The sequence below is a fragment of the Hyperoodon ampullatus genome (assembly GCF_949752795.1).
Source record: "Hyperoodon ampullatus genome assembly, chromosome: X".
In the NCBI taxonomy this organism is placed as follows: Eukaryota; Metazoa; Chordata; class Mammalia; order Artiodactyla; family Ziphiidae; genus Hyperoodon; species Hyperoodon ampullatus.
In genome coordinates this window covers 48,213,375-48,225,646 of record NC_136913.1, presented here as the reverse complement: position 1 = coordinate 48,225,646, position 12,272 = coordinate 48,213,375, and the positions used below count along the sequence as shown (strand labels likewise).

At 35.0% G+C, this 12,272-nt stretch overlaps 1 protein-coding gene across 4 annotated transcripts in view; it reads left to right on the top strand.

The window, feature by feature from the left end:
* The window catches only part of WNK3 (WNK lysine deficient protein kinase 3), a gene marked incomplete at both ends in the record, with an annotated part of 136,350 nt that overhangs the window by 17,153 nt on the left and 106,925 nt on the right, over positions 1 to 12,272 (top strand). For all 4 annotated transcript variants that reach the window (XM_079727426.1, XM_079727425.1, XM_079727424.1 and 1 more), the window contains 4 exons: positions 4,686 to 4,858; positions 5,634 to 5,854; positions 6,731 to 6,888; positions 10,313 to 10,401. In XM_079727426.1, coding sequence (XP_079583552.1) covers positions 4,686 to 4,858; positions 5,634 to 5,854; positions 6,731 to 6,888; positions 10,313 to 10,401 — 641 coding nt within the window. The remainder of the gene's footprint in view (positions 1 to 4,685; positions 4,859 to 5,633; positions 5,855 to 6,730; positions 6,889 to 10,312; positions 10,402 to 12,272) is intronic.

The window sequence follows — 12,272 nt, the reverse complement described above, 5'->3', positions numbered from 1 at the left end:
GGATTCATATTACAGCAGACCTAAGTTCCAGTTTGCCTGTGCCAGTTTGGTACCTTGGGCAAGCTAAGCAGTTTAGCATTTTGGAGCTTTACTTTTTCACTTTTTTAAAAAAGAAAAATATAATAAATATTTCTGATATCCAAAAAAAGAATAAAGAATAACATAATGGAAATTGTGTACCTACTGTTCAGCTTGAGAAATAAAACGTTGAGAATTAGAGATAATGCTTATAAAGCACATGGTACATGTTTGAGTATTCAATGTTAGTGATAAAATACTGAGTAACCTCATATTTATCCAGAATATTCATTGATATTTAAGAACCATTTTGAAGCCTTCATAGCATTCATCTTTATTTGAACAAGTTATTTTATAATACAGCTTTTATAACAATGTTGATGATTTTTTCCTTTTTTCACATTTGCAGAAACAGATCCACATAGCCTCTGACCTGGTTCTGTAGTTCATTGTTGGTGTTTGCATTAAGAGACATAGCTGATGACACCATAGTTTACCTTTTAGAAACTAAATGCTTCTTATCTTGAATAAATACATATGCAGGTTAGTCATGTTGGTATTGTGCCTTCTCTCAGGAAAGGTTTTGCATACATTTTTAGCATTCCGTATATTATAATAGATTAAGTGTTTAGTTAACATGAGGACAGTATTTCTTTTTAAAGAAGTGTGGAGTAGTCAAAATCTGTTTGGTAAATTTGTATTTGACCTCTATTATATTTATCAGCCATATAAATTAATATTTGTAACACTGAAAAATTGATATTTGATACCATTTTTTGGTGACCTTACTACTGGAGACAGTAGATTTAGGGATCATTTTTGTAGACTGTAATTTTCCGACTCTGTCAGCTCCATTAGCTGTCACTGCTCTCTAGTTTGCCTTTTGTGGTTCATCACTCCTTTCTTGAGTACGGACTCTACTCATTGGCGACGTGTGAAAATAACCTTATCAAAGTGGTTATCATTAATACAATAGAGTGTGTGTGTGTGTGTGTGTGTCTGTGTGTCAATCTGTCTGTGTTTAAAGAAGGATTACTATAGTAGCTGAAAACTTTCCTCTGATTTTGGTGCTAGTTTGACACCAAAGAGAGGTTTACTTTCCTCTCACTGAATTAGAAGTGGACCTTTGAAGATCTTGGCCATACTTTTTTAGTGGACTTTACCTCCAGCATTATGTCTGGGACAGCAGTTGTAATTTTGTAAAGCTGTTTACTCTTAATGCTGACTACTTTTGATCCATAGGATCAAAAGATAAAGTGGAGTAATTTAGTTTGGTACATGAAAGACTTGTGTTCTGCTAATTTAATCAGAATGCATCAAAATTTATTCATAATTATTCAGAGTAGATCTGCTGATCTATCATGAGAGGATGACTCGTAGCTAATTACAGGGACATTTAGGATTTATTAGTCATTTTAGGTTAGCTAGAAAAGCATAAACACTTTACCTGTTTCCAGCTCTCTTCTAAGTTTGTTGTTCCTTGCTTTTGTTCTTTGAGTTCCTTAACTCTTTTTTTTTAGGCTTTAAAAAAAATTGAGATACATATTGCAATATGATCACTATAGTAATGTTAGTTAACACCTTTATCATGCATGTCACATATTTATCATTTCATTTTTGTGTTGAGAACAACCAAGATTTAGTCTATTAGGAACTTTGAAGTTTACCATACAGTATTGTTGACTATAATCACTATGCTGTATATTAGATCTCTAGAACTTATTTCTCTACTAGTTGTAAGTTTGTACCCTGAAATAACATTCCCCTACCCCTCAGCCCCTGGTAACTACTATTCTACTCTGATTTTACAAGTTCAGATTTTTAGACTCCACATATAAATGTATGATATTTGTAATTTGAAGGGATATTTGCATACCCATGTTCATTGCAGCATTCACAATAGCCAAGATATGGCAACAACCTAAGTGTCTGTCAACAGAAGAATGGGTAAAGTAGATGTGATGTGTATATGTATACAATGGAATATTATTCAGCCATGAGAAAGAAGGAAATCCTGCCATTTGTGACAACATAGAAAGACCTTTAAGGCATTGTGTTCAGTGAGATGTCAGAGAAAGACAAATACTATAAGTTCCTTAACTCTTTTTTAAAATAAATTTTTATTGTGACAAAATGTACATAACATAAAATTTACCATTTTAACCATTTTAAGTGTACAATTCAGTGGCATTAAGTACGTTCACCCTCACTACCACCCATTTCCAGAACTTCTTCATCATCCCAAACTGAAACTCTGTACCCATTAAGCAATAACTCAGGTGTCCATCGACAGATGAATGGATAAAGATGTGGCACATATATACAATGGAATATTACTCAGCCATCAAAAGAAACGAAATTGAGTTATTTGTAGTGAGGTGGATGGACCTAGAGTCTGTCATACAGACTGAAATAAGTCAGAAACTTACTAACACATATATATGGAATCTAAAAACAAAAAAAAGGTTCTGGGGCTTCCCTGGTGGCGCAGTGGTTGAGAGTCCACCTGCCGATGCGGGGGACACAGGTCCAGGAAGATCCCACATGCCGCGGAGCGGCTAGGCCCGTGAGCCATGGCCGCTGAGCCTGCGCGTCCGGAGCCTGTGCTCCGCAACGGGAGAGGCCACAACAGTGAGAGGCCTGCGTACCACAAAAAAAAAAAAGGTTCTGATGAACTTAGGGGCAGGACAGGAATAAAGATGCAGATGTAGAGAATGGACTTGAGGACACGGAGAGGGGGAAGGGTAAGCTAGGACGAAGTAAGAGAGTAGCACTGACATATATACACTACCAAATGTAAAATAGATAGCTAGTGGGAAGCAGCTGCATAGCACAGGGAGATCAGCTCGGTGCTTTGTGACCACCTAGAGGGGTGGGATAGGGAGGGTGGGAGGGAGACACAAAAGGAAGGGGATATGGGGATATATGTATGTGTATAGCTGATTCACTTTGTTATACAGCAGAAACTAACACAACATTGTAAAGCAATTGTACTCCAATGAATATTAAAAAAAATAATTAACAACTCCCTATTCCCCACTCTTCCCATCCCCTGGTAACCACTATTCTACTTTCTGTATCTATGAATTTGTCTATTCTAGGTATCTCATATAAGTGGAATCATGCAATATTTGTTCTTTTGTGTCTGGGTTATCTCACTTAGCATAATGTTTTCAAGATTCATCCATGCTGTAGCATGTATAAGAATTTCATTCCTTTTTAAGACTGAACTTGTATGTATATACCACACATGTTTTATCCATTCATCCATTGATGGACATTTGTATTGTGTCCATCTTTTGGCTATTATGAATAACACTGCTATGATATTAGTGTACGAATATCTGCTCAAGTCCCTGCTTTCAATTCTTTTTGGTATATACCTAGAAAGTGGGATTGCTGGATCATATTTCAGTTTTTTAGGAACTGCCATACTGTTTTCCATAGCGTTCATTTTACATTCCCGCCAGCAATGAACAAGGGTTCTATTTACTCCACATGTTTGCCAGTATTTGTTATTTTCTCTGTGTGTGTGTGTGTGTGTGTGTGTGTGTGTGTGTTTAATAGCCATCCTAATGGTGTGAAGTGGCATCTCATTCTGGATTTGATTTGCATTTCTCCAATGACTAGAGATGTTGAGCCTCTTTTTGTGTGCTTATTCACCATTTGTATTTCTGTTTTGGAAAAATGTCCATTCAAGTCCTTTGCCAATTTTTGAATTGGGCTGTTATTGTTGTTGCTGTTGTTGAGTGACAGGAGTTCTTTTATATATTCTGAGTATTAATCCCTTATTAGATATAGAGTTGCAAATATTTTCTCCCATTCTGTAGATTGCCTTTTCACTGTCTTATAGTGCCTTTAATGTACAAGTTTTTAATTTTGATTAAGTTTAGTTTATATATTTTATCTTTTGTTGCCTGTGTGCTTTCACTTAAAAATTCATTGCTAAACCCAGTATCATGAAGATTTTTCCCCTGTGTTTTCTTATAAAAGTTTTATAATTTTACCTCTTATGTTTATTAGGTCTTTGATGCATTTTGAGTTAATTTTTATATATGGTGTAAGGTAAGGGTAACCACTATTCTGCTCTCGGTTTTTACAAGTTCTTCATTCTTTTGCACATGGATACTCAGTTTCTCCAACCTTTTGTGAAGAGACAATCCTTTCTCCATTGAATGATCTTGACACCCTTGTCGAAAATCATCTATTTGACTATTTATATGAGGGATTATTTCTAGCTCTATAGTCTATTCCATTGATCTTTATGCCAGTATCACAGTGTTTTGATTACTATAGCTTTGTAGTAAGTTTTGAAGTCCAGAACTCCAACTTCCTTCTTTTTTCAAGATTGTTTTGGGGGCTCCCCTGGTGGCTCAGTGGTTGAGAGTCCGCCTGCCAATGCAGGGGACACAGATTTGTGCCCCGGTCCGGGAAGATCCCACATGCCGCGGAGCGGCTGGGCCCGTGAGCCATGGCCGCTGGGCCTGCGCGTCCGGAGCCTGTGCTCCGCAGCGGGAGAGACCACAACAGTGAGGGACCCGCGTACCGCAAACAAACAAACAAACAAACAAACAAAAAATAAATAAATAAAGCACTCACTTGAGTGGTGTTAGAAATGTGCAAGAGAATTTCTAGACTTTAATTTGGAACTTGATCTTCCATTTTAGGACCGGAAATTGACCAAAGCTGAGCAGCAAAGGTTCAAGGAAGAAGCAGAGATGTTAAAGGGTCTCCAACATCCCAATATAGTTCGATTCTATGATTCCTGGGAGTCTATATTAAAAGGAAAGAAATGTATTGTATTAGTGACTGAACTTATGACATCAGGAACCTTAAAGACGTAAGTTGACCCTGAAAGTGCCAATGGAGTTTTATTTGGAAATAATTTTCAGGAGTCGCAAAAGTTGTTTGTAAAGTAACACTACTTGATTAAAGAATTTGTAGAATCTGAATCTAGTGACTATGTTTCAGGGCAGGTTAAAAAATTTGGATGTTAATGAAGTTTGTTAGAAAATACAATGTTGAGAAATTAATATTTGTGGGATATCATAGAATTTTAGAATTAGAAATCATTATGGAGATAATATAATGTCATTTTGTAGAAGATGATGAAAGGTTGGGGACGTGGCCAGATTCACATATCTAGTGAGCAGTACTATGTAATTATAGTCTATCGCTTTGTTTCTGACTACAGTATTTCATTTGATGGTATAACCACTTATTTGTGATTATTAAATGTGCGATGTACTTTTTCTGTTTCCTAGCATCTTTGCACTAAAATTTTACATAGTTAAACCCTCTGATAACTCTATTTAAGCAGTTATTAGGAAGTAGAGAGGACTTTGTTTTTAAAATTTTGATGCCATTCCACAAAAGGTCACTCTGATTGGAATGATTCATGTTTTGAATTAAAAATGCTAAACTTAGTAGGATGTCTTCTCTAAGAATGAGGCTTTAGATTTAATAATTTTTTGTCATAACAGACAATAGAAGATAACTCAGTGATGGCAATCATAATATATACAGTATCAGCTAGCTTACATGATTTACCCTAATGTGCTCATACAGTAAGCTAGGTATGTTTGTTTACATGTGGTTTTTGTTTCTTTGTGTAGGTACTTAAAACGATTTAAAGTCATGAAACCAAAGGTCTTAAGGAGCTGGTGCAGGCAAATTTTAAAGGGGTTGCAGTTCTTGCACACTAGGACTCCTCCTATTATTCACCGGGATCTGAAGTGTGACAATATTTTCATCACGGGACCCACTGGATCTGTGAAGATTGGTGATCTAGGACTAGCCACCTTAATGCGCACATCATTTGCTAAAAGTGTCATTGGTGATTAACATTTTATAGTTTGTTGGTTGCGTAAAGACAGATTTTTTAAATTGTATGTCTAGAACGGGGATCAGCAAACCACAGCCTATGGGCCAAATTTGGCTTCACTGCCTAGTTTTGTAAATAAAGTTTTGTTGGAACACAGCCACACCCACTCATTTACATATTGTCTATGGTTGCTTTTTCACTACAGTGTCAGAGTTAATTAGTTGTGATAGAGCCCATGTGGATTACAAAGCCTGAAATATTTACTGTTTGGCCCTTTACAGAGAAATTTGCTGGCCCCTGGTCTAGAATGTGAATTTGCTTAGAAATATCTATTATATATTGACTGATTTTAGAGACATCCCAGTGTATTTCTTTTGTGATGTATTTAATATTATTGAAAGGTTCTGAGGACTTAAGAAAGAGCATTTACTACTTCAGAAAAATGTAAATAACTAAAAACTAGGATAGAAATAAAAACAGATTTTGGTAATCATTACCTAATTTTGAACATTGCAAATTGTACTTCATCAGTATGGAAAGCTAAAGAAATTAAGTTAAGGAAACTATATGTGTATATATATGTATATTATATGTATAAATATATATATATATATGTATAAATAAATAAATAAATAAATATATATATATATATATGCTTTTAGGGAGCAGAACTTAACTCAGGTAATCCTTATGGCAAAGGGAATGTTATCTTGGTGGATACATTTTTTTTTTTTGGTCACACTGCGTGGCTTGTGGGATTTTAGTTCCATGACCAGGGACTGAACCCCGGCCCTTGACAGTGAGAGTGCAGAGTCCTAACCACTGGACCGCCAGGGAATTCTCTAGTTTTCTTTCTTTTAAAAAAAATGTGGTTGTGGTATTTTGTAGGCACTCCTGAGTTTATGGCCCCAGAGATGTATGAAGAGCACTACGATGAATCTGTGGACGTCTATGCTTTTGGAATGTGTATGCTAGAAATGGCTACTTCGGAGTACCCTTATTCTGAGTGCCAGAATGCAGCTCAAATATACCGTAAAGTAACTAGTGTAGGTATAACTTTATTCTTTTTACTTCACAAATTGCCACATTTCATGGTAAAGTAAACTTAGAAGTCGACTTAGTCAAACCTAATTTTGGTGTAAAGGAACTATATTCCAATAAAAATTAATTTTAAAAAACCTAATTTGGGGGCTTCCCTGGTAGCTCAGTGGTTAAGAATCTGCCTGCCAATGCAGGGGACACGGGTTTGATCCCTGGCCTGGGAAGATCTCACATGCCACGGAGCAACTAAGCTCGTGCACCACAACTACTGAGCCTGCGCTCTAGACCCCGCGTGCCACAACTACTGAAGCCCATGTGCCTAGAGCCTATGTTCCGCAACAAGAGAAGCCACTGCAATGAGAAGCCCATGCACCGCAATGAAGAGTAGCCCCCGCTCACTGCAACTAGAAGCCCACGCACAGCAACGAAGACCCAACACAACCAAAAATAAAAACAGAAAATCCAAATTAAAACAAACAAACAGAAAACCTAATTTTGGTTTAGTTCTGTATAACAGTGCTAAATTTAACATAATTGTAATGAAACAAGCTTTAGATTTATGCTATATACCTATACTCAAATGGGGTCATATAAAATGCTCTGTATTAGTATCTTTGGGGAAAATGTACAGATATATCATCTATAGCCATTTGTTTGTAAAGAATTTTTAGGTATTTATTAGATGGATCTTATTTTCCAAAGCTACATAATAAAGATTGGCTAAATGGTTTTGAAGATTTCTTCTAGTTCTAGAAGCCTGATTATGAAGTGACATTCAATGGATACAGTATTTGGTTCCCTGCTATGAGTAATTTTTTGCATTAGAAATTACAAGGAATGCAAAGATGAGTAAGAAGTGTTTGCTACCTACAAAGAGCTTACATTTTTAGTAGGGCAATAATATAAACTCACAAATAACTATAAAAATAAGAGGATAGAAGTATAGTAAGGGAGGTAGAAGCAAAGTGTTAAGATTGTTGAAAATAGGTCCTTTCATATCCAGTTAGGTGGCTCAAGGTAGGCCACAAAAGAGATTGTTAGAGTGTTTCAGGTAACATACTAATAGGTACCATTTTAAAATACATAATATATGCCACATGCTTTTATCTTTATATTCCTACAAGATGGCACTGTCTTCAGTTTAGAAATGATGAGACTGAGAATCAGAGGTTGTGACCTGCCCAAGTTCACACAGCTACTAGTAATGGTGGATTTTGACCTCAAGTCTGACTTTAAAGGTTTGTTTAGGGAGACAATAAGAAATCCAGAATTCTATATGACAGATGACCTAGTTTCTCCAACAAATCAATTTCTTGAAAGAAAAAAGGGGAAGGGACTGTTACAGAATACAAGAGACTTAAAGTAGTGATGAGCTGGTAAATGTTTAACAACTGATTCTCTGAAAAAGAAAAAGCACTGATTTCTAGCATTTGCTAATTTCCTTGGTGTAAGTGCTCCCACCATGACTGATTTCAGGTCACCAATGTGACCTCACTTGAATGCAGGGTTAAGAAAGGGTGCAGAGTGGCACTCGTATAGTATTTCCACCATACGGATACAAAAGATGTAAACAACTGCAAGAGCATAAATAATAGTAAAATGTAGTAAAACAATCAAGGAGTTGTGTTTTCAGTATTACCTTGGCTCTTAATATAATTTATTTAATCGTAAGTTTATATAATTTAAATTTTATAAATGAATGTATTTAGCAATCAGCTTGTGCAATTCCTGAAAATGTAATAGTTGGCTCTTGTGAGCTGGTATGAGCCGGTTCCATTGCACCATACATGTAATGTATGGACTTTGTTTGGCTCCTGATTTGAACAGACCAACTTGTAAGAACACCTCATTTAGACAATTTGGAAAATTTGAGTATGGATTGGGTTTTAGATGATATTAAGCAATTATTGATAATTATTTTAGGTGGGATGATAACATGATATCTGTTAGAGATAGAAACTGGAGACTGTATGGGTGAAATGACATGATGCCTAGTATTTGCTTTAAAATATTCCAGGATAAAAGTGGTGTGGGAGTAGACAGCTGAAACGAGGTTAAGGAATGATGCTTGTTGTTGAAACTGGTGGTGATTACATGGGACTTCTACTTTTGAGTATGTTTGAAAATTTCTATAATAAACAGCTGAGAAAAAGAAATGGGGCTAGAATGCCCTTTTAGTTTGGGTCCATATATTGTACGACCACAAATAGAAGAGTCTTTACTTGATTTTGTAAGTTGCAGCTCCCCAATTATTTTCACCTAGGAGCAGAGAAAGGCAGTAATTATCCAGGGCTGGGGAGTGGGTAAGAGATCAGTGGAAAGGTCAAAGAGGGCTTTTTCTATAAGTAGAATAAAAAATTCCATTTTTTGTATGGTGATTTTATTCTTTTATATTCAGGTCACAAAAATGCCATATCACAATTCAGATTTCCATCTCTACTAAAGCTTCTTGAATTTGAGGCCCAAATTAACTCCTAATCTCACCAGATTTATCTAGGATATGGTACTTGGCTTTCTGATTCTGTATTCTGTGAGGTAGTGTGAAGACCCAGAACTAGATCTTAGATTGCCTTATTCCATGATAATTTTTCTATTATACCTTTCTGCTTATAGCTTAATTTTGAATTTTCTATTAAATGATGGCAATGTTCTTGTATTATTTTTTAAATCTAAAACCCATAAATTAAGGGTAACAGAATATAAAATAAGTAGATTTAGGCAGCTAACAGTTATTATAAGAACGTTTTGAATTATCTGGACCTCATTAATTTGATATTAAATTTCTAGAACCTGATAATTAGCTTAAGGTTCTCTCAATATTTTGGTATTGTTTAAGGATAAACATAATATAGATTTCTCAAAAGTTTATATATATATAACAATATATATATTTTATATATATATTTACTGATTGCTCATTGTGTCTAGCCATTCTAGAAGACTTTGAAATATTGATATGAAATGTTTGCGATAGAGAAGCCCTTGTTTTTTAATAACTGATTTTTCTGATTTCAAAAAAATACTTGTTTATTATATTTTACTAATTGGGGTTATACTGTATGTACATTTTGGGATCCTATTTTTTTCCTACTTAATGTTGCAACATGAGAATTCTCCACGTTATTAATTACTATGAGAACATGTTTAGTTTCCGTGTATTAGCATATGCATATATATGTATATCACATAATTTATGTAATATTACCTCTATTATTAGAGATTTAGATCATTTACAATTTTTCACTGTTATTTGTAGAGCTATGACAAAATCCTTGTCAAAAAATTGTTAAACTTATACTGTGTGTATATATTTATCTCATTTAAAATTTGAATATGGTTTACTGGTAAAAAATCATTATTTTAGTAATGATGTTGGCTTGGGCTTTCAGTTGCTTAATTTGTGACTAGAAACCGTTTTTCTTCTTCCAGGGTATAAAACCAGCCAGTTTCAATAAAGTCACTGATCCTGAAGTGAAAGAAATCATCGAGGGATGTATTCGTCAAAATAAATCTGAAAGGTGGGTGCATATGTAGTGAAATGACATAACTGATGGATGAATTTTTCTGTTATCTTGAGCTGGGTCTTTTTCTGACCTTTGAATCATGCTGGGTATGACTTTTCAGTGGAATCCAAACCATACTGACTAGAGTGAAGTGTATCAGTGCATCTTGTTTGCCATTTTAAACTGATATCATGTGCTGAATTTTCCTTGAACCGAAATTTGGGTTGTGTTTGTCTGTGTGTGTTGTGACAAGATCACCTTCAGCCATCAGTTTAACAGTCAGTGGGCCCCCCTCCCAGGTTAACTTGCTTCTAACAGTTGGTAGATAGTAGAGAGTTTCCTGCATTGTCACCTTCACATAAGTACTTAAATGGTTTTTTATGATAGTTTAAGAAAAAATGTAACCATCAATTCACCTGATGTTTTTTATTTGTCCATAATGTCCTGTGTCATGATAACGGTAAAGCTGATAGGGCTATTTTTGTTCAAGAAATAGTGTTCTAGATTTATTTCTATCACAATTTGTATTTTTCTTATGGACAATTCCTTTTAGTTTTAGCTTTTCCCTTTAATTTGAACTTTGGACAGTTGCTGACTCAAATTGCTTGGTTAGTGATTTGATTTTTACCTCCTTATTGATTATGATTAATAAGGTGATAGATCCTTTATAGAAATTATTTCCACCAGCATTTCACTGACTTTCTCCCATTTTTATTAGTTATCTATCTAAGTTTAGTGTTGCATATCTGAAAATATAAAAAGTCACTAAGATAAAACCTGTTTAATTATAGCTTTATTACACAACATTCTTGGTGTTTGTGCCAACAGGCTATATTTATATATCTCTATATTTTAATTATGGTAAAATATAAATAACCTAAGAGTCGCCATTTTAATCATTTTAAAATGTACAATTCAGTGGCATTATGCACATTCACATTGTTGTACAACCATCACCACTATTTCCAGAACTTTCTCATCATCCCAAACAGAAACTCTGTGCCCATTAAACAGTAACTCCCCACTCCCTTTCCCCTCAACCCCTGCCAACCTCTATTCTACTTTGTCTCTACTTCTATGTAGGTACCTCATATCAGTAGAATCATAAAATATTTGTCCTTTTGCGTCTGGCTTATTTCACATAGCATAGTGTTTAAATGTTGATCCATGTTATAGCATGTATCAGAATTTCCTTTGTTTTTATGGTTGAATACTATTCCTTTGTGTGCTTGTGTTTGTGTGTGCGTGTGTGTGTGTATACACACACACACACCACATTTTGTTTATCCATTCATCTGTTAATGGACACTTGGATTATTTCTGCCTCTTGGCTATTGTGAATAATGCGGCATGAACATTGGTGAACAAGTATCTTCTTGAATCTCTGCTTTTAATTCTTTTTGGTATATACCTAGGAGTAGAATTACTGAATCATACGGTAATAATATATTTAATTTTTTGAAGAACCACTGTATTTTTTCCATAGTGGCTGCATCATTTTGCATTCCTTCCAGCAATGTGCGATGGTTCCAATTTCTCAGCGTCCTCACCAACAGTTATTTTCCATTTTTTGTTAATAGGCATCCTAATGGGTATAAAGTGGCATCTTATTGTGGTTTTGATTTGCATTTCCCTAAGGACTAATAACGTTGAGTATCTTTCCATGTGCTTATTGGCCATTTGTATATCTTCTTTGGAGAAATGTCTATTCAAGTCCTTTGCCTTTTAAAAAAATTGAGTTGTTTATTTTGTTGTTGTTGTTTTTGAGTTGTAGTAATTTAGGCATGCTTTTTTTTAAGCTATGCTAAAACTACTGTGTTGAAGTAGCCATTTGAGTTTGGTTTCTGATTGTTGTTTGTACAGCATTTTAATTATGATCTATTACC